Here is a 23,189-nt window from a genome sequence, read left to right on the forward strand (position 1 = left end):
TGGATGTCAATGAAAGCTAGTCTGTTGGGAGCCGTTGGTGAGGTATGTGGATGGACAAAAGGACCACCGAGGCACTCGGAAACATGGTGGTGGGATGATGAAGTTGGAAAGAGGATTGACGAGAAGAGGAAGAAGTTCAAGGAGTGGCAGAAGGCGAAGGGTACGGGAGCAGAAACAGCAGAGCATGAAAGTTATAAGGCAGCCAGGAAGGCTGCAAAGAAAGAGGTAGCAAAGGCGCAGGAGGCATGTAGGAAAATGTTCGGAGAACGCTTGGATTCAGAAGAGGGTCAGAAAGCAGTATTCAGGATTGCAAAGCACATAGCGAAAGAGAGGTGTGACGTGATGGGGGTGAGTTGCTTGAAGGATGAAGTGGGACAAATCGTTGTCGACCCAGATGGAATTAAAGGAAGATGGAAAAGATGTATGGAAATGCTGTTGAATACAGAGAATGAATGGGATGGCAACATAGAGAGTAACCCAGTTTTAGGACCGGCAGAGAAGATAACTGAGAAGGAAGTTGAGGAAGCGATAACAGCAATGAAGAGTGGAAAAGCGGGAGGGCCGACGGGAGTTGTGGGAGATATGTTGAAGGCAGCAGGAAGTTGGGGTGTGAAGAGAATGACAGAGATCTGTAATCTGGTGGTGAAAGAAGGCCGCATTCCAGTGGATTGGGAACTGAGTACCCTCGTCCCTCTATACAAGGGGAAAGGTGACCCTCTGGAGTGTGGCTCGTACCGAGCGATAAAGTTATTGGAGCATGGAATGAAGGTATTGGAAAGGTTGTTGGAGAGGAGGATAAGGAAGAAAGTGAAGATCGACGAAATGCAGTTTGGATTTATGCCAGGAAGAGGAACGACAGATGCGCTTTTCATTGTGAGGCAGTTGCAGGAGAAGTACATGGAGAAGAGGAAGAAGTTGTTTTTTGGGTTTGTTGATCTGGAGAAAGCATTCGATAGGGTTCCACGCAAAGTATTGACATGGGCATTGAGGAAGTTAGGAGTGGAGGAATGGTTGATCAGAGTAGTGATGGCAATGTACAAAAGAGCGCGCACAGCTGTAAGGACGAAGGACGGGAACAGTGGTGAGTTTGAGGTGAAGGTGGGAGTGCATCAGGGGTCGATACTAAGTCCACTACTATTTGTAGCTGTGATGGAGGTGCTGGCTCAGAACGTAAAGGAGGGTTTACCGTGGGAGTTGTTGTATGCAGATGATCTGGTGTTGATTGCGGAAAGTATGGATGGACTGAAGGAAAAGATGAACAAGTGGAAGGAATGTATGGAGACAAAAGGTCTGAAGGTGAATATCGGAAAGACGAAGGTGATGGCAAGTGGTGAAGCATGTGGTGAGGTGGAAAGAACTGGGAAGTGGCCGTGTGCTGTGTGCAGGAAGGGTGTCGGAGTGAACTCCATTCAATGTACAATGTGCGCTGAGTGGGTTCATCAAAAATGTAGTGGTCTGAGAGGGTCATTTACCAGTGTGGCAGCTACATTCAAATGTAAGGTGTGCACAGAGGGAGCTGCAGATGGAGGAAATGTTGAGTTGGATCTTGGAGACGGCGTGAAGCTGGAAGGTGTGAAAACATTTTGCTACCTCGGAGACATGCTGAATGGAGAAGGTGGATCAGACTCGGCAACGGTTGCTCGAGTGAGATGTGCATGGAAGAAGTTTCGGGAACTGAGTGGCGTGCTGATGAGGAGGAGAGTGTCGCTGAAGCTGAAGGGAAAGGTGTATGCTGCATGTGTGAGAAGTGTTATGATTTATGGGAGCGAGACATGGGTAATGAACGTAGAGCAGCAACGAAGGCTGGAAAGGGTGGAAATGCGAATGGTTCGATGGATGTGCGGAGTATCGTTGAGAGAGAGGAAGACAAATGATGAATTACGAAAGATGATGGGAATATTGCCTGTGATTGATGCTGTGAAGAGGAACAGGCTGAGATGGTTTGGTCATGTGTTGAGGAAGGATGAAAGTGACTGGTTGAGAAGAGTGATGGAAATTGATGTAGAAGGAAGTAGAGGACGGGGAAGACCGAGAAAGACTTGGCTAAAGATGGTGGAAGAAGAAATGCGGGCAAGGGGGTTAACAAGGAGAGATGCAGAAAATAGGGCAAAATGGAGAAGATTGTCATGGGGACCGCAAGGCTAACCCCCGCTCTAGCAGGGAAAATGGCCTTAAAATGCATGTTGTTGTTGTTGTTGTTGTTGTTGTTGTCTTCCCCCGGTCGACTCCACAAGAATGGTGGGATAATGGTGGCTGTTAAAGAAGTAGTCATTTCAATATCTGATAAGTGATAGATAACCTTGTACAATTATGTAATGGAGGTGTCAATCATCACCCTCCCCACCTTTCTCCCTCCTCTTAGGAGCCAGTGAAGGAAAACGGGAGTCCTTCAGCAGTTTCTCATCCGTCGTCATCCCCTCGCCCTGCATCATCTTTGACTCCTGATTGGGCCTTTCAGGCAACCCAGAATGGAGGGTTTGCCCAACTGACATTGCAGGAGGACCTGACGGAAAGGGCAAATAGAGTAAGGCCATATTCTTCAGCGCTTCACAGAATCGAGCTGCATTTGTAATTTTATTGCAGATTTCTTGCTAAAATACGATTTCTAAATTGTGAAATAACAAAAGGGGTCTGGAGTGAAAAGCGTTCCACCTCTCAGGGGGTGGTCAGTTGAAGGAAAGAAAAGTTTGAAAACATAACCAAATTACCAAACTGGACCGGCACTCAGTGGAGCACATACCTCCACCAGGCTGGACAGTTTATGTTTTGTATCCCACGCATAGGCTTGATCTGAACGAAAATTGAATCGGCTTGTTCTTGTTACCTAACTAACTCAAATCCACCTGGTTTGTCATAAATTGTCTAACTTTTGTCATAAATCGAGATGTCATGATGTATGTATAGTTTTTGGCCCTATCCCTCAATTTTAGGAATTAGGCCCATGTTGACCATTTAACTTCAAAATTAATTGGTGGTTGAATTCAGTGACCTGATGTACAAATCCTTTTCAAATTTCAAGTCGATCAGATGAAAATGGATGGACAATTTTAGAAATTTGGCCTTTGTTGACCTTTTGGCCAATTTTGACCTCAAAAATAATTGGTGGTTTAATTCAGTTCCTGATATGCAAATCCTCTTCAAATTCCAAGTCAATCAGATGAAAAATAATGATTTTAGAAATGCCAGCCTATGTTGACTTTTAGACCTTAAAGGTCCCATGTAATTCAAAAGTTTCTGGTTATTTATATATTAACTTGACCTTCCTAGTGAAGAAATCACCCATGTTTCTTTATTAAAATCAACCATGGGATAATTAGACCAATATTTTGAACATTTGTAGTGTTTTTCACAACTTGCTATGCCCCGCCCCTCAAAAAAGTGGAGTTCAGCGAACCGCAGGTCACGTGACCGGTGACGTCATCTCCAGAACGAAGTCCATGCCATCTCGATTCACTGTGCTTCGGCCCGCGATCCGTTCCGTATAATTTGTACGTACTTTACTTTTGATTTGCTTGATCTTCATCTGAGGTATGCTGAGACACGTGTGTCACGCCTCGCCTCTTTGATAAGCCCGCAAGGTCGCTCCTTGGAGTAGCCTGCACATATTCAACTACGGGTGAATTAAATAATTAACAACTCACGGTCTGAGGTAACTCGGCTAAAAATTATCCGATTTTTATTTTTTTATTTTTTTCTGAATCGAGGCTCGTGAAAGAGCTAACATTTACTTCACAAACAAATCAACCAGACAAACAAAATATATAAAAAGAGGGAGCGGAAGACAAGATGGGGAGAGAAGGGGAAGCGCACAAACCACAACATTTGAGAGCAGGGAGATGTGTGGAAGGGAGAGGGCTTGGGGGAGGAGGCATGGGAAGGGGGGGGGGGGGGGGGGGAGGGGAAACACCAAATACACCAAATAAAGTTTATGAATGGTTTTACAGACCCCTACTTCTCACTAAAAGTGAAACAGAATGTAAATTGGAGTTAAAATAAGTGTTTGATTTGTATCAAGCAAATGCACGTGGAGCATGCTTGCGAGCAAGCTGCGTTCTGGAGGTGACGTCACATGGATTACTTCATCGGCGTTGAGGTATGGGGCAGAATTTTTAGGGGCGTTCCCAAGTGGTTCGGTTTTCTTTCAATTTTAATGTTTCAGAGTGAATATAACAAAAAATCAATGCCATATTTGAATTCACCATAAAAAGACATTTGGATGACATCAAATGCATTTTGAGTGAGAATCCGTGTCTGTGGACCTTTAAAAATAATTGGTGGTTGAATTCAGTGACATGATATGCAAATACTGTTAGAATTTCAAGGTCAATAGGATGAAAATTGAGGATTTTAGAAAAAAAATTCTAATTTAGAAATTCGGCCTTTGGCGATGTTGATATTTGGCCTATTGACCTTTTGACCTCAAAATTGATATGCTTTTTGCTTTTGACCAAATCTACCATTTTGTGAAGATTGGTTTAAAATTGTGACCTATGGGCAATTGACTTCGAGACAGACAGACAGACACGGAGAGATTTACAGACAGACATAATTACAGACATACATAATTACAGACAGACATAATTGCAGACAGACAGAATTACAGACAGACAGACAGAATTACAGACAGACAGACAGAATTACAGACAGACAGACAGAATTACAGACAGACAGACAGAATTACAGACAGACAGACAGAATTACAGACAGACAGACAGAATTACAGACAGACAGACAGAATTACAGACAGACAGACAGAATTACAGACAGACAGACAGAATTACAGACAGACAGACAGAATTACAGACAGACAGACAGAATTACAGACAGACAGACAGAATTACAGACAGACAGACAGAATTACAGACAGACAGACAGAATTACAGACAGACAGAATTACAGACAGACAGAATTACAGACAGACAGAATTACAGACAGACAGAATTACAGACAGACAGAATTACAGACAGACAGAATTACAGACAGACAGAATTACAGACAGACAGAATTACAGACAGACAGACAGAATTACAGACAGACAGACAGAATTACAGACAGACAGACAGAATTACAGACAGACAGACAGAATTACAGACAGACAGACAGAATTACAGACAGACAGACAGAATTACAGACAGACAGAATTACAGACAGACAGACAGAATTACAGACAGACAGACAGAATTACAGACAGACAGACAGAATTACAGACAGACAGACAGAATTACAGACAGACAGAATTACAGACAGACAGAATTACAGACAGACAGACAGAATTACAGACAGACAGACAGAATTACAGACAGACAGACAGAATTACAGACAGACAGACAGAATTACAGACAGACAGAATTACAGACAGACAGAATTACAGACAGACAGAATTACAGACAGACAGAATTACAGACAGACAGAATTACAGACAGACAGAATTACAGACAGACAGAATTACAGACAGACAGAATTACAGACAGACAGAATTACAGACAGACAGAATTACAGACAGACAGAATTACAGACAGACAGAATTACAGACAGACAGAATTACAGACAGACAGAATTACAGACAGACAGAATTACAGACAGACAGAATTACAGACAGACAGAATTACAGACAGACAGAATTACAGACAGACAGAATTACAGACAGACAGAATTACAGACAGACAGAATTACAGACAGACAGAATTACAGACAGACAGAATTACAGACAGACAGAATTACAGACAGACAGAATTACAGACAGACAGAATTACAGACAGACAGAATTACAGACAGACAGAATTACAGACAGACAGAATTACAGACAGACAGAATTACAGACAGACAGAATTACAGACAGACAGAATTACAGACAGACAGAATTACAGACAGACAGAATTACAGACAGACAGAATTACAGACAGACAGAATTACAGACAGACAGAATTACAGACAGACAGAATTACAGACAGACAGAATTACAGACAGACAGAATTACAGACAGACAGAATTACAGACAGACAGAATTACAGACAGACAGAATTACAGACAGACAGAATTACAGACAGACAGAATTACAGACAGACAGAATTACACAGACAGACAGACAGAATTACACAGACAGACAGACAGAATTACACAGACAGACAGACAGAATTACACAGACAGACAGACAGAATTACACAGACAGACAGACAGAATTACACAGACAGACAGACAGAATTACACAGACAGACAGACAGAATTACACAGACAGACAGACAGAATTACACAGACAGACAGAATTACACAGACAGACAGACAATTACACAGACAGACAGACAATTACACAGACAGACAGACAATTACACAGACAGACAGACAGAATTACACAGACAGACAGACAGAATTACACAGACAGACAGACAGAATTACACACAGAATTAGACAGACAGAATTACAGACAGAATTACAGACAGAATTACAGACAGAATTACAGACAGAATTACAGACAGAATTACAGACAGAATTACAGACAGAATTACAGACAGAATTACAGGCAGAATTACAGGCAGAATTACAGACAGAATTACAGACAGAATTACAGACAGAATTACAGACAGAATTACAGACAGAATTACAGACAGAATTACAGACAGAATTACAGACAGAATTACAGACAGAATTACAGACAGAATTACAGACAGAATTACAGACAGAATTACAGACAGAATTACAGACAGAATTACAGACAGAATTACAGACAGAATTACAGACAGAATTACAGACAGAATTACAGACAGAATTACAGACAGAATTACAGACAGAATTACAGACAGACAGACAGAATTACAGACAGAATTAGACAGACAGAATTACAGACAGAATTAGACAGACAGAATTACAGACAGAATTAGACAGACAGAATTACAGACAGAATTAGACAGACAGAATTACAGACAGAATTAGACAGACAGAATTACAGACAGAATTAGACAGACAGACAGAATTACAGACAGAATTAGACAGACAGACAGAATTACAGACAGAATTAGACACAGAATTACAGACAGAATTAGACAGACAGACAGAATTACAGACAGAATTAGACACAGAATTACAGACAGAATTAGACAGACAGACAGAATTACAGACAGAATTAGACAGACAGACAGAATTACAGACAGAATTAGACAGACAGACAGACAGATAGGCAGAATTACAGACAGTCAGACAGACTCAGTCAGACAGACAGTCGGACAGACAGTCGGACAGACAGTCAGACAGATAGTCAGACAGATAGTCAGACAGTCAGACAGATAGTCAGACAATTACAGACCAGACCAACGCACATAGGTGAAAACATAACCTCCATACAATTGAGATTTTTTTGTCACTGATGTCACAGTGACATAATGTCACAGTGGAGTTTGTTCTCGGAAATGTTTTCAGAATAATTAAAAATGAAATACAGAAATATTTAATTTACATAAGTATTCAAACCCCTGAGTCAATACTTCATAAAAGCGCCTTTGGCAGCGATTACAGCTTTAAGTCTCCTTGGGTATGTCTATCAGCTTTGCGCATCTGGATTTGGGGAGTTTCTCCCATTCTTCCTCGTAGATTTTCTTAAGCTCCGTCAAGTTGGATGGGGAGCGTCGGTGAACAGAAATCTTCAAGTCTTTCCACAGACTCTTAATGGTATTCAAGTGTCTGCTTTTGCTGGGCCACTCAAGCACTTTCACGTTCTTGTTCTGAAGCCATTCCAGTGTTGCATTGGCTGAACGCTTGGGGTCATTGTCCTGTTAGAACGTAAATCTTTGCCGCAGTCAAAGGTCTTTTGCACTCTGAAGCAGGTTCTCCTCCAGGATATGCCTGTATTTGGCTCCATTCATTGTTCCCTCCATCCTTACAAGTCTCTTGGTCCCTGCCGCTGAAAAGCATCCCCACAGCACGATGTTGACACCACCATGCATCACGGTAGGGATGGTGTTAGATGGGTGATTACCTGTGCTCACTTTCTGCCAGACGTAGCTCTTTGCATTCAGGCCAAAGAGTTCAATTTTCATCTCATCAGACGACAGAATCTTTTGCCTCGTGCTCTGTCTTTCACGTGCCTTTTACAAACTCCACGCGTGCTGTCATTTGGCTTTTCTTAGGACTGGCTTCCTTCTGGCTACTCTCCCATAAAAGCCTAGATTTGTGAAGTGCTGCAGTGACTGTTGTCCTTCCGGCAGGTTCTCCCACCTCAGCCAAGGAACTCTGTAGTTCTGTCAGAGTAGTCTTCGGATTCTTGATAACCTCCCTGACCAAGGTCATTCTTGCCCAGTTGATCAGTTTGGTTGGATGACCAACTTTAGCAAGAGTCTGGGTAGTTGCATATTCTTCACATTTTTGTAATGATGGAGCTCACGGTGCTCTTGGGAACTTTCAACACTCTAGAAATTGTTTTATACACTTCCACAGATCTATTCCTCTTCACAATTCTATCTCAGCGTTCTACGGACAGTTCCGTGGACTTCATGGAAGAGTTTCTGCTCTGACATCCACTGTCAACTGTGGGACATTGTATAGAATGGTGTGTTTCTTTATAAATAATGTCGAATCAATTGAATTTGCCACAGGTGGACTCCAATCAAGTTGTAGAGACATCTTAAGGATGACCAAAGGAAATTGGATGCGCCTGAGCTCAATTTGGAGTGTCATTGCAAACAACAACAATATGCATTTTAAGGCCATTTTCCCTGCTAGAGCGGGGGTTAGCCTTGCGGTCCCCATGACAATCCTCTCCATTTTGCCCTATTTTCTGCATCTCTCATTGTTAACCCCCTTGCCCGCATTTCTTCTTCCACCATCTTTAGCCAAGTCTTTCTCGGTCTTCCCCGTCCTCTACTTCCTTCTACATTCATTTCCATCACTCTTCTCAACCAGTCACTTTCATCCTTCCTCAACACATGACCAAACCATCTCCACCTGTTCCTCTTTACAGCATCAATCACAGGCTCTATTCCCATCATCTTTTGCAATCCATCATTTGTCTTCCTCTCTCTCAACGATACTCCGCACATCCACCGAACCATTCGCATTTCCACCCTTTCCAGCCTTCGTTGCTGCTCTACGTTCATTACCCATGTCTCGCTCCCATAAATCATAACACTTCTCACACATGCAGCATACACCTTTCCCTTCAGCTTCAACGACATTCCCCTCCTCGTCAGCACGCCACTCAGTTCCCGAAACTTCTTCCATGCACATCTCACTCTAGCAACCGTTGCCGAGTGTGATCCACCTTCTCCATTCAGCATGTCTCCGAGGTAGCAAAATGTTTTCACACCTTCCAGCTTCACGCCGTCTCCAAGATCCAACTCAACATTTCCTCCATCTGCAGCTCCCTCTGTGCACACCTTACATTTGAATGTAGTTGCCACACTGGTTAATGACCCTCTCAGACCACTACATTTTTGATGAACCCACTCAGCGCACATTGCACATTGAATGGAGTTCACTCCGACACCCTTCCTGCACACAGCACATGGTCACTTCCCAGTTCTTTCCACCTCACCACATGCTTTACCACTTGCCATCACCTTCGTCTTTCCTATATTCACCTTCAGACCTTTTGTTTCCATACATTCCTTCCACTTGTTCACCTTTTCCTTCAGTCCATCCATACTTTCCGCAATCAACACCAGATCATCTGCATACAAGAACTCCCATGGTAAACCCTCCTTTACGTTCTGAGGCAGCACCTCCATCACAGCTACAAAAAGTAGTGGACTTAGTACCGACCCCTTATGCACTCCCACCTTCACCTCAAACTCACCACTGTTCCCGTCCTTCGTCCTTAGAGCTGTGCGCGCTCTTTTGTACATTGCCATCACTACTCTGATCAACCAATCCTCTACTCCTAACTTCCTCAATGCCCATGTCAATACTTCGCGTGGAACCCTATCGAATGCTTTCTCCAGATCAACAAACCCAAGAAACAACTTCTGCCTCTTCTCCATGTACTTCTCCTGCAACTGCCTCACAATAAAGAGTGCGTCTGTCGTTCCTCTTCCTGGCATAAATCCAAACTGCATTTCGTCGATCTTCACCTTATTCCTTATCCTCCTCTCCAACACCCTTTCCAATACCTTCATTCCATGCTCCAATAACTTTATCGCTCGGTACGAGCCACACTCCAAAGGGTCACCTTTCCCCTTGTATAGAGGGACGAGGGTACTCAGTTCCCAATCCACTGGAATGCGGCCTTCTTTCACCACCAGATTACAGATCTCTGTCATTCTCTTCACACCCCAACTTCCTGCTGCCTTCAACATATCTCCCACAACTCCCGTCGGCCCTCCCGCTTTTATACTCTTCATTGCTTTTATCGCTTCCTCAACTTCCTTCTCAGTTATCTTCTCTGCCGGTCCTAAAACTGGGTTACTCTCTATGTTGCCATCCCATTCATTCTCTGTATTCAACAGCATTTCCATATATCTTTTTCCATCTTCCTTTAATTCCATCTGGGTCCACAACGATTTCTCCCACTTCATCCTTCAAGCAACTCACCCCCATCACATCTCACCTCTCTTTCGCTATCTGCTTTGCAATCCTGAATATCGCTCTCTGACCCTCTTCCGAATCCAAGCGTTCTCCGAACATTTTCCTACATGCCTCCTGCGCCTTTGCTACCTCTTTCTTTGCAGCCTTCTTGGCTGCCTTATAACTTTCATGCTCTGCTATTTCTGCTTCCGTACCCTTCGCCTTCTGCCACTCCTTGAACGTCTTCCTCTTCTCGTCAATCCTCTTTCCAACTTCATCATCCCACCACCATGTTTCCGAGTGCCTCGGTGGTCCTTTTGTCCATCCACATACCTCACCAACGGCTCCCAACAGACTATCTTTCATTGACATCCAACCACTTTCAAGCTCAACCACATCATCCTCGACCCTACTCAGCCTCTATTTTAATGCCTCCCTTACTGTCACCTCTTTCAACCTCCACACCTTCATTCTCGGTTGGTACTTCACCCGCCGAGCTCTCCTCGCACCTTTCACCCTTATGTCGTGGACAACCAACTGGTGCTGTGAAACAGCCTCCTCTCCCGGGATCACCTTTGTGTCCCGTAGGTGCCCCCTATCTCGCCTATGCACCATCAGGTAGTCAATGGTTGTCGTCGACCCACCTGACGTGTATGCAACAAGCTTATTATCCTCTTTCTGGAACTGAGTATTACAAATCAACAAATCAGCTCCATCAGCAAACTCCAAAATCCTTTCACCTTCTCCATTTCTCACATCATATCCGTAACCCCCATGAACTCCCTCAAAACCGTCCATACTCCTTCCCACATGTCCATTTAGGTCTCCTCCTACCACAACAACTTCCTCAACTTTCACGTTTTCCATCAGCTTCTCTATCACACACCAGAACTTGTCCTTCTCTTCATCGCTCCGACCAACCTGCGGAGCATATCCCGAGATGACGTTCACCAAGAGCTTTCCAATCATTATTTTCACCATCATCAACCTATCACTCACTCCATTCACACTCACCACACTGTCTACAAACTCCTCAGAAAACAGGACACCAACACCATTCACACCCTCCGGGCACCCTTGCCACACAAACTTGTATTTGTCCCTGTCTACCCTTCACCATTCTCACACCACTTCCCTTCCATCTTGTCTCTTGCACACAACATATGTCCACTCTTCTTCTGATCAATACTTCCACCACTTCTCCTGATCTCCCTGTCATTGTCCCTACATTCCATGTCCCAAACCTCAGAAACCGATCTCCACTTCAGGCTGTACCCTGCCCATATGTAGTTGTAATTGTCATGGTTCTCTTTTTGAGGCAATGTTTTTATGGCCGGATGCCCTTCCTGATGCCAACCCTCTTAGTCACCTCTTACGACACGCAGGGATACGGTGTATCTATTCTAACCAGGGTACTCACCGGGAGGAGTGTCATTGGAAAGGGGTTGAATATTTATTGACTCGAGACATTTCAGCTTTTCATTTTTAATTATTTTGTAGAAATTTCTAAAAACAAAATTCCACTTTGACATTATGGGGTATTTTGTGTGGAACAGTGACCAAAAAAAATCTCAATTTAATGCATTTTAAGTTCAAGTTGTAACAAAATGTGAAAATGTCAAGGGGTGTGAATACTTTCTGAAGGCACTATATTTGTGTTGAAGTTTTGTTGGTCTCATGTATGGCAGATGTTGATATAAAAGGGGTAATTTGGGTGCTAATGGTTGTAGTTTTGTTGGGTTACAGGAATCTGTGGTCTTGCAGCGCGTGTCTGAACTGCGAAAGGAGGGCTTGTGGTGGGCACGTCGACTGCCGCGCTTACAGGAACCTCCCCGACCACGGTGCCATTGGGATTGTCTGCTGGAAGAGATGCAGTGGCTGGCGACTGACTTCGCACAGGAGCGCAAGTGGAAGATCGCAGCTGCAAAGGCGGTTTGTGATCTCAGGAGGGACAACATGGGAAATTGGGCATGGAGAACATAATTTGTCGGGACATTATATTTGTCTTTTTAATTATAAAACTCTTTTCTTTGGTCTTCAAGATGTCTCATGCATGTCATCGAGCATATGAGAAGCAGCTTGGAGCAGCTGAGCGAATGGAACAGGAGCATCAATCCAGGATGCGTCGCATAGCAGCTAAAATTGCAGCCGATGTGATGAGTTTTTGGGAAACAATGCAGAAGGTGAACATGGCAGAACCTGGGTTAGGCGATTGAACAATCAATTTAAGACAATGTGTCAACTTGGACTGTGTTTCCTTACTTGTACGAATTGGAAGAATGGAATCCATCGACATGTGAAAATGCGGAAACATCTTGCCAATCCAGGTGGCGCAATTCAAGCAGCAGTTGCAGCGGGATGAGTGTCGGAAGCACGCAGTGATGGCAAACTCCACTCCATGGATCAATCGGTCGATGCGGGGGATGACTTCTCAGGGCCGTGTGCGCAGCGGTACGTGCGCTTGCATAAAGTACCGAATGGCGTTTGCCATTGTTAACTTTTTGAGAGAAACAATTTGAAGTAAATGTTTTGCTTCATGATAGCCGACAGAGGTGAAGACTATGAGAGTTCGATCGAGGAGGAGGAGGTGATGGAGGAGAGTGAAGGAGGCATAGACCACCAAGCTGAGCTTCAGACACTGACCGAGGAAGGTAAGGCATGTTGCTTTATATTTGTCTTGCGCTTTTCACCTCTGGCACTTAGGCAGCAGGAGTCAGAAAATTTTGACAGTCACATAATTTACCTTGCACTTGAAAACTTTTACCTTGCATTTGTACTTGTTCCAATAATGTGCGGGGGTGTCAAATGTCATTACACATGCAGAAATTCACTTTTTTTGAAAACGTCCTTCCTTGTAAATATTACCATTTCTGTGTTTAATTAGATTTTGGTTGATTTTGGAGGTTGATGTAAAATATGTAATATGTAAATTGTAAATATGTAAAAAAAATACATATATATTGTTACCTACTGTCATGAATGGGATTCCCATTGCTATAGTTTATTCATGTGTGGGGATAAGAGTAGTGTGTGTCATGTCTTGTAGGTGTTTTAATTTAGTTCAGTACTGTTAAATTTAGTTCAGTACAACTCAGTTCAGTTCAGTACAACCTGGTGTTGGCTTAGTGGTTAGGGTGCCGGCTTGGGATCCCAGGATCCTGGGCTCGAATCCCGATCGATCGCTGAATTAACGCCAGGGGGGTTGACTCAGCCTGTCATCCTTCCGAGGTCGGCAAATTGAGTACCAAATTGCTGGGATGAATGATCACGGTGTGTACCCCGATTTAGAATAGGTGCACCGTATCCCTGCGCATCGTAAGAGCGTGACCAAGGGTTGGCGTCAGGAAGGGCATCCGGCCATAAAAACATTGCCTCAAACAGGGAACCATAATTGTCATGGGGCCCGCAAGGCTAACCCCCGCTCCAGCGGGGAAAATGGCCTTAAAACGATCATTCATTCATATACGTATAGTACAACATTTCCGACAAGTACTGTTAATAGTTACGCACATTACACAGATGGACCAGCGAACACTGAAACCAGTCACGTGTTATTTTCCCCTTCCCTGTTGCTTCTTTCCTCCTTCCCCGTTGCTTCCTTCCTTCTCCCCACTTACCTTTGGAGGTGTTTTTTTAAATATCAACCGGGGTAGTTAAACTTGCCATATCACCGACATTAAAAGAAGAAGAAGAACCACTCCTTTTGCGTCTTCAGACGCAGAGAGCTGCCGAGGCAGTTTTCTTTGGCTTGGGGGCACAATCCTGGATGCGTCATCACTGATGCATGATACCTGAATGGCCCATTCTTCCCAGTAAGCTGGTACTCATTTTGCCCACCTCGGAAGGATGGGTGGCTGAGTTAAAAACCTGGTGTTATTTTAACGGCACGATCGGGCCTCAAATTCAGGATCCTCAGATCTTAAGCCTGCCACCTTAACCGTTACGGTTACTCCAACACCTGGCTTCACCAACCTTGAGCCCTCCACCCCCCTTTTCCTTTCACCAACAAATCCTTGTATAATTATATTTATTCATTTGGTCCAAAAGATGATTGAAATACAAAATAATGAAACTTCTATACCATTTAAGTGTCCTGTTAACAGATGAACAAAGGTATCCAAGATGAGTTTCAATTTTGTTTGAAGCCAGGTAGAGGCAGACAGGGTTAAAAAAAAAAAAATCTCACTCCTCTCTGCACAATGCGCATGTGCAATCAGGATAAATTCAGAGCCAAAGTACTAAACTACAAGTTTGTTTCTGCTTCCTGTTCAAAATATAACATTCAATGGAAATTAAGCTGATCCTCGATCATAAACTGACGGTTGCAGACAGGACAGATGTAGACAGGGAGAATTGAAACAATTGTGTAACCCCGCTTTTCGCTTCGCAGTGCAGGGTAATAATGATTGTGTTTTCACTTATTTACGACAAATTACGTCCTCGTCCACCACTTCGGAATCACCTGTCCAGACAAAGGATGGTCGGGTCACTAGCTAAGGGCCAGATGGGGACTTTAAACCGTTTATGCTGTTGTAATTGGACGGATAGGTTATCACGGCCCACTCGCCCTTCGTCGATCCGTGGTTGCAGGTGTCACATGTGGGGAAAAGAGTAGCCGCGCAGGCAGTAAATGTAAATTGTGCATTGCCAGGTTGGTATTCATGCTTTTTATAATAAACTTTAGTTTGGATTTTTTTTTCTTGTTCAAAACATTTATTCATTACAAAGGCGAGTTTCAGAGAGTGCGCTAGTTTCAGAGAGTGTGCCAGCCTACCTGGTCTGTTCAGCTGATCGTCTAGGCACGATCACTTTTCAGTACTCCAGACCATGTCAAAAGCAAAAACCTGAGATCGGTCAAAACCGTGAAACTTCTTCTCATTCATCATAACGATCATCTTCAAGCGGCGTATTTCTGAGCTGCCTCTCTCAATTGCAATGATTATGGTACCATCTGACAGAGTTTAACTTGGTGCAGCATCCTTTGCTGTCGTAATTTTAATCGTTTGAAAGGATTCTCCGAAAAGTAGGCAAAACTGCGTTCCTTTGTAAAGGAATAGGAAGGCATCAGAGGGGTGGGTGGGACTACTATTGTCAATCAGCTTGATTTGGGCGAGGCCGCGAGACACATTTGCCCGAGGGCCAATCAGACCTCTATGGGTGTGGTTAATGATGGAATATTATCAGGAAGTCAGTGACAGCAACAACCCATGTACAAAACAACCCACATACGTACCCACTTATGTACGTATATTTCTATAAAGTACGTACTATTTAGAATGTTAGATCGTCTATAAAGTACTAGCCCTTCTATAAAGTACCTGGCGTTTGCGGGGTAGGGGGGAACTGAGGCAAGAGGGGGACGGGAGAGGAAGGCAGTGGGGGAGTGGAAGGGGGAAGGGGGGCGGTGGTTAGGTGAGAGGGAGGGGAAATATATAATACATATACATATTCTGGGGGAGGGTGGGGGCTTTGACAGGCCCCTCCGTTTTGGGGAGTGGATGGGGGTGGGGGGGGGGGGGAAATTGTAATACCATCTGCCACCAACACCAGGTGGTGCTACACGGTACACATTTACATGGAGAATTTACACCCCTCCACCGGCCCCACACCCCTGCATGAGGCCGTGGCCACATTGCCTATGTTACCCCCCACATCAAGTTGTATTTGTGTTTGTACCCTGAGTAAAGTATACAAGCGTTGAAAGCTGGAGGACGCAGCGTTGCTCAGGTGAAAAAGAAACGTCAACATATTTTATGACATTCGGGAAGAAAAAGACTTACCACCAACTTCGACTGCTTCCGGAATTGTCTGATTAAATCTGATTTGTTTGATTATTTGTGTTCAAATGTCTGGTACAACAACAACACAACAACAACATGCATTTTAAGGCCATTTTCCCTGCTAGAGCGGGGGTTAGCCTTGCGGTCCCCATGACAATCTTCCTCATTTTGCCCTATTTTCTGCATCTTTCCTTGTTAACCCCCTTGCCCGCATTTCTTTTTCCACCATCTTTAGCCAAGTCTTTCTCGGTCTACCCCGTCCTCTACTTCCTTCTACATTCATTTCCATCACTCTTCTCAACCAGTCACTTTCATCCTTCCTCAACACATGACCAAACCATCTCAACCTGTTTCTCTTCACAGCATCAATCACAGGCTCTATTCCAATCATCTTTCGCAATTCATCATTTGTCTTCCTCTCTCTCAACGATACTCCGCACATCCGTCGAACCATTCGCATTTCCACCCTTTCCAGCCTTCGTTGCTGCTCTACGTTCATTACCTGTGTCTCGCTCCCATAAATCATAAGACTTCTCACACGTGCAGCATACACCTTTACCTTCAGCTTCAACGACACTCCCCTCCTCATCAGCATGCCACTCAGTTCCCGAAACTTCTTCCATGCACATCTCACTCCAGCAACCGTTGCCGGGTCTGATCCACCTTCTCCATTCAGCATGTCTCCGAGGTAGCAAAATGTTTTCAGACCTTCCAGCTTCACGCCATCTCCAAGATCCAACTCAACATTTCCTCCATCTGCAGCTCCCTCTGTGCACACCTTACATTTGAATGTAGCTGCCACACTGGTTAATGACCCTCTCAAACCACTACATTTTTGATGAACCCACTCAGCGCACATTGTACATTGAATGGAGTTCACTCTGACACCCTTCCTGCACACAGCACATGGCCACTTCCCAGTTCTTTCCACCTCACCACATGCTTTACCACTTGCCATCACCTTCGTCTTTCCGATATTCACCTTCAGACCTTTTGTCTCCATACATTCCTTCCACTTGTTCATCTTTTCCTTCAGTCCACCCATACTTTCTGCAATCAACACCAGATCATCTGCATACAACAACTCTCACGGTAAACCCTCCTTTACGTTCTGAGCCAGCACCTCCATCACAGCTACAAATAGTAGTGGACTTAGTACTGACCCCTGATGCAATTCCACCTTCACCTCAAACTCACCACTGTTCCCGTCCTTCGTCCTTACAGCTGTGCGCGCTCTTTTGTACATTGCCATCACTACTCTGATCAACCATTCCTCCACTCCTAACTTCCTCAATGCCCATGTCAATACTTTGCGTGGAACCCTATCGAATGTTTTCTCCAGATCAACAAACCCAAGAAACAACTTCTTCGTCTTCTCCATGTACTTCTCCTGCAACTGCCTCACAATAAAGAGCTCGTCTGTCGTTCCTCTTCCTGGCATAAATCCAAACTGCATTTCGTCGATCTTCACCTTCTTCCTTATCCTCCTCTCCAACACCCTTTCCAATACCTTCATTCCATGCTGCAATAACTTTATCGCTCGGTACGAGCCACACTCCAGAGGGTCACCTTTCCCCTTGTATAGAGGGACGAGGGTACTCAGTTCCCAATTCACTGGAATGCGACCTTCTTTCACCACCAGATTACAGATCTCTGTCATTCTCTTCACACCCCAACTTCCTGCTGCCTTCAACATATCTCCCACAACTCCCGTCGGCCCTCCCGCTTTTCTACTCTTCATTGCTTTTATCGCTTCCTCAACTTCCTTCTCAGTTATCTTCTCTGTCGGTCCTAAAACTTGGTTACTCTCTATGTTGCCATCCCATTCATTCTCTGTATTCAACAGCATTTCTATATATCTTTTCCATCTTCCTTTAATTCCATCTGGGTCCACAACGATTTGTCCCACTTCATCCTTCAAGCAACTCACCCCCATCACATCACACCTCTCTTTCGCTATCTGCTTTGCAATCCCGAATACCGCTCTCTGACCCTCTTCCGAATCCAAGTGTTCTCCGAACATTTTCCTACATCCCTCCTGCGCCTTTGCTACCTCTTTCTTTGCAGCTAAATGTCTGGTAATTGTTTTGTATTTATTTATGCATATGTGTACTTGTATATAACTGTCATTCATTAATCAAAAATGTTTACACACCATAGAGCGGTTTTTTTTAATCCCCCCAAAAAACTGACCGTAAAAAAATAAAAATAAATTCTAGAACACTCCCTGGCACTCACTGACAAACCCGTGAAAGTTTGATGAAGATCCATTCTGCAATCTCTGAGAAAAATGGTGACACACACGCACACACACACACACGGTCTTTTCTCGGGGCAACCGAGATGTAGGGATGGTTTCACATAATAAGTTGTTGTGATAATCTCTAGCTTGTTTCCATATTTTGGAGTGTCCTCCCTCCATCTTTTTGCATTTTTTAATTTACATTTAAAAAAATGTTCTTATTACTTGTTATGAAGTAAACTAGAGCGAAGTTGATGGCGCACCATCGCAAATTTTCTCACTTTCCATCGAAAGCAAAGTTGAAATATGGCAAAAGGTCCCACCTGGAATGACCCAATATCAAAGTTTGAGTTCAAAAAAATCTTCTGTTTGGACCCATGAACTTAAGTCCCCACTTATTGGGACACTAACTGGGAGTCGAATCCAAAAAAATCCTTGCATGTTTCATGCGTCCCCCCAATGTTGATTGCTTATGCAAATTTTCATTAAAAATGGTCAAAACCGTGCCTGTAATTGCATTTTTTGGCACTTTACTGTTTGACCCTCCCCAGGGAGCGGGGCTAAAAATGATACTGCTTTTGCATCTTCGTGCAGCCATATGATGATGCTAACGAAGAAGTTTAGTAATTTTCTGCACAACCGTTTAGGTGGAAATACCTGGACGGGCAAACAGACAGAGTTAATTACAATATCCCCCAATTTTTTCAAAAAGCGTGGGGATAATATAATGTATGTGTTTGTGTTAGGATTTGTAGTAGCAGCTTTGTTTTCGGATATATTACCGAAAGTCGGTCTTTGAATTCATAGCAATTAAATTAATTTCATGAACACATTTATATGGGAATGTTAATTGAAAGATAGACTATAGCCATAATTGCTGTTGCTTCATTGCAGTTTTTTTTTTTGTTTTTTTTGTATGCAAGTTCGAGGCAGATTGTATGCAGGCTCGTGTAAGAGCTAACAAACGGACACATAAGACGAAATAAAGGGAGCGTGAAACAAGATGAGGTGAGAGGGGGAAGCACACAAGTACAACATTTGAGAGCATGGACATCGGGAGATCTGTGGGAGGTACAGGGCTTGGGGGAAGGAGGCATGGGACGGGGGTGGGGGTGGGAGAGGTTAAAAAAACCACATGGACTTCCAGGAAAGAAGGAAAGGAAAGAAGGACTTCCAGGAAAGAAGTCGGTATTTCAGAAAAGTGGATCTGGGGTGAATTAACAGGGGTAGAAAAGATCAAGGTTTTGGATGGGGGAAGATAAGCGATGGTGGTGAACAGCTGTTTTAAAGATCTCGAGGGATGAGTGGGATTGAAGAGAGTGAGGGAGTTTGTCCCAGAGGTGGGAGAAAAGAGGAATGAAAGAGTGAAGGTGAGCAGAGAGTCTTTATTTTGGCAGTTTCACCAGAAGAGGGTTGCAGGCAGATCTTGTGCGACCTGCAGTTGCAAGTTCCTGTGGTAAGTTTCGTTCATTATTGAATGAAGGAAATGCAGCTTAAATTTAAAATACTTTCTTGGTTGGGCATCGCACCCATAATTCACCTTGGTGCAGAATCCCCGCACAGGATTGGCTTTCTATTACTTATTTGCCGATTATTACCACCACGCACCTAAGGTGGATGGAGGTTATGTTTTCACCCCTCTGTTTGTTTGTGTGCAGCATATCGCAAAAGGTTGTACAGATTCAGATGAAATTTGGTGGAAGAGTGACAAGGACGAATTGATTAGATTTTGGTGAAGATCCGGAGAGTTTAATTTTTAAAAGTAATTTTTCACCATTGAGTGATTGGGCTAAAACTATATAGAACCACCTTTGGAGGCCATTTTTCCCTGCAGAGTAGGGGTTGGCCTTTTTCGGGCACCGTGGTCCCCTTTTTGAAGCAATTATTATGGCCGGATGCCCTTCCTGCCGCCAACCCTGTTAGTCGCCTCTTGCGACAAACATGGAATTACCAGTGAACTGGTACTCAATTTGCCAACCTCGGGAGGATGACAGGCTGAGTCAACCCCCCTGGCGTTAATTCAGCAATCGACCGGGATTAGAACCCAGGATCCTAGGATCCCAAGCTGGCACCCCAACCGCTAAGCCAACACCAGGCTCAGGGCTAAAACTATATATAGCACGATATCTCAAAATGTTCATGGACGGATTCAGACAAAACCTGTTTGACATGTCGGGTGTATGAAAAGGACAAATTGATTCGATTTTGGTGAAGATCTGAATCCGGATGAGTTTTTATTTTTATTTTTAAAGTGACTCTGCACCAATGAGATGGAGCCAAAAACGATATATAGCATGACATTTAAAAAAATATCGGGCCCGATTTGTTCTATTGGATCAGACATTGAATGGCAGAGGTATGCGCTCCATAGAGTGCCCTTCTAGTTTTTTGTTTTTCCCAAACCCTCACTGGTATCCCTGAAAGTGAGATGATGCTTGAAATGCAAACCTTATTTCTTTTAGAATAAAACAAATTGGAGAAAATGTGAAACATTGACTTGATTCTTCTGTTTGTTTGTTTTTGCTTCACTTACTTCCCGCAAAGCGTCGATGGACTTAGACCAACTTCTTCAGAGATTCTCCAGTACGTGCTCTGAGGATCTCTTGTCATCATCACAAGTTGGCCTTGTTAACCAGGATGCTGGTGCAGAGGTTTCTGACGACAAATGTTCGTAACCTTCACCACTGAAACGTTTCTTAGTTTCCTTCAAACATTTTTGGGTGATTACATTCAACACTATAATGGATTCTTCCACTGACTTGTGGATTCAAGGTCTGTTTCTCTTTTCCTTGGCTATGTAGATCCTGACGAAGATGATAAGGTTTGCAGTGCAGAGGCTGTGCCTGAATCGCCAATTAAGCTATCCATTGGTAACCTGCTGCCCCATGGAATAGTTGGGGAAGTGAGTAACTACCCGAGCACTCAAAGGGAAATATCGGACCTGGCGACGACCTGCGCGAGCATCCAGCCCACCGGCCATTCCCTCGCAACAGCCCAGGTTTGTGATATTTTATAGCTCAGGGAAGTTTGATAGCTTCAGCTATCTTTTAGAGGTATCACGAATTTCTAGGCCAAATATAAAGTTTTTATTGATCCAGTAGTTTAAACTTCCTGATCCTACAAATTTTTGGAAGCAAAAAACAAAACGCAATAATTTGTGAAGTTATATTCTTGGTTCTTCATGTTCCTGTACATGGGCTGCAGTTGTAAACTGTTGGGTATTCTTGTCTGTTATTTTAGATGAATGCTGATCTTTCGTGTGGGTATTGGTGATATGCTTGTATTTTACCCTGCGCTGATGAAGCAAAATGTGGGGTTAAGTGATCGGTTGAGTGCGTACGTGTGGCGTACATATGGCATACATATGTATCTACATTTTAAAAATTCATTTTGTCAGCCAGTCCAATTGACACAAAATTTTGCACCACCGCTCAGTGGAAAATATTGCAACATGGTTTATTGTCAAGTACTCCCCATTGGGAATAAGATATGTTAATGATGATGTCATTGGGGCCTTCATTATTTTGTCATAATTCAACAAGTACAACACTTGATCCAATCAGTATAGAAAAAAAAAAATTCTCTGCAACTGGTGGTCCGATGGACAAGAAAGTTACACCATAGGGAGCACCTTCTGTTTATTTTTGACTCAACTGGACTATGTCCAGCTGAGTTTTTGTCGACACCCAGTGTCCGCCGTCCGTCTGTCGTCTGTAAACAATTCGACGTCTACGCTCTAAAAGTCACAAATATTGATTAAATTTGATGAAACTTGTTATGCAGCATCTTTAAGACGTAAAATAGTTTGGGATTGCATTTGGGCGTTGCACGCCCAAAAATGGGCGCGGCAGGGCGGCCATATTGAAAAATCAATTTTTGTCATATATTTTTAGCACATATAAACTATATAGTTTGTGGTTCTATTATACATATTCTAACCATATTGATATAGACCAGTTGAGTTCAGGTTCCCTGGAACCTCTCTAGTTTATTGGTAATTGTGACTAGGTCACGTGGTACAGGCACCGTCTTGGAAAAACTGAAAAATGTTTCACCTCTATATCTCTGAAACCGCTCCATGTAAAGAATTGAAACATGGCTCATTGTAAAGAACTCCACAGGGGAATAACTGTTGTTAACGATGATGTCATCCTTGCCTTAATTATGACGTCATAATTCGACAAGTACAATGCTTGGTCCTATCAGTTTAAAATTTATTGTGTGTAATCTACACAACAATTATATTGGAGAATGTAAACTTATGATGTCATCAGTCACGTGGTCTGGCCGCCATTGGATCAAAGAAAGAAAGAAAAAAAGCCTTCAAAAACAGAAGAGTTGGCTCGCACCAAGTTGACTGCACAGGATAAGTATTCTATGAATACCATCTAGTTTTTTTTGTAAACAAGGTCAAGGCTCGTGGAAGAGCTAGAACACTCTACGGATCAGGATGAAATATAACAAAATCACCAGTAAAGAGAGTGAGAGAGAGGGGTGAAACACCACCACAGTATTGAAGGACAAATTAGAAGGAGATTTGGACAAATAATGTGCATTGGGTGGAATGTGGGTGAGGTAGGGGAGGATGCATGGAGTGGACAGGATGGATACACAAGAAACACTGGGAGAAAAAATAGAAATTTGAAAGGAAGGGGGGTTTGTGAGTGGGGTTGGAGAGG

General features: G+C 43.4%; 1 protein-coding gene across 5 annotated transcripts in view; it reads left to right on the forward strand.

Moving 5' to 3' along the window:
• EP400 (E1A binding protein p400) overlaps positions 1–23,189 on the forward strand; it is a 183,550-nt gene that overhangs the window by 17,369 nt on the left and 142,992 nt on the right. For all 5 annotated transcript variants that reach the window (XM_078768379.1, XM_078768380.1, XM_078768381.1 and 2 more), the window contains 7 exons: positions 2,363–2,524; positions 12,235–12,420; positions 12,531–12,671; positions 12,816–12,939; positions 13,032–13,139; positions 21,055–21,177; positions 21,312–21,508. In XM_078768379.1, the coding sequence (XP_078624505.1) occupies positions 2,363–2,524; positions 12,235–12,420; positions 12,531–12,671; positions 12,816–12,939; positions 13,032–13,139; positions 21,055–21,177; positions 21,312–21,508 (1,041 nt within the window). The remainder of the gene's footprint in view (positions 1–2,362; positions 2,525–12,234; positions 12,421–12,530; positions 12,672–12,815; positions 12,940–13,031; positions 13,140–21,054; positions 21,178–21,311; positions 21,509–23,189) is intronic.

This window comes from Myxine glutinosa, chromosome 14 (genome assembly GCF_964187855.1).
Source record: "Myxine glutinosa chromosome 14, kmMyxGlut1.1, whole genome shotgun sequence".
Lineage (NCBI taxonomy): Eukaryota > Metazoa > Chordata > Myxini > Myxiniformes > Myxinidae > Myxine > Myxine glutinosa.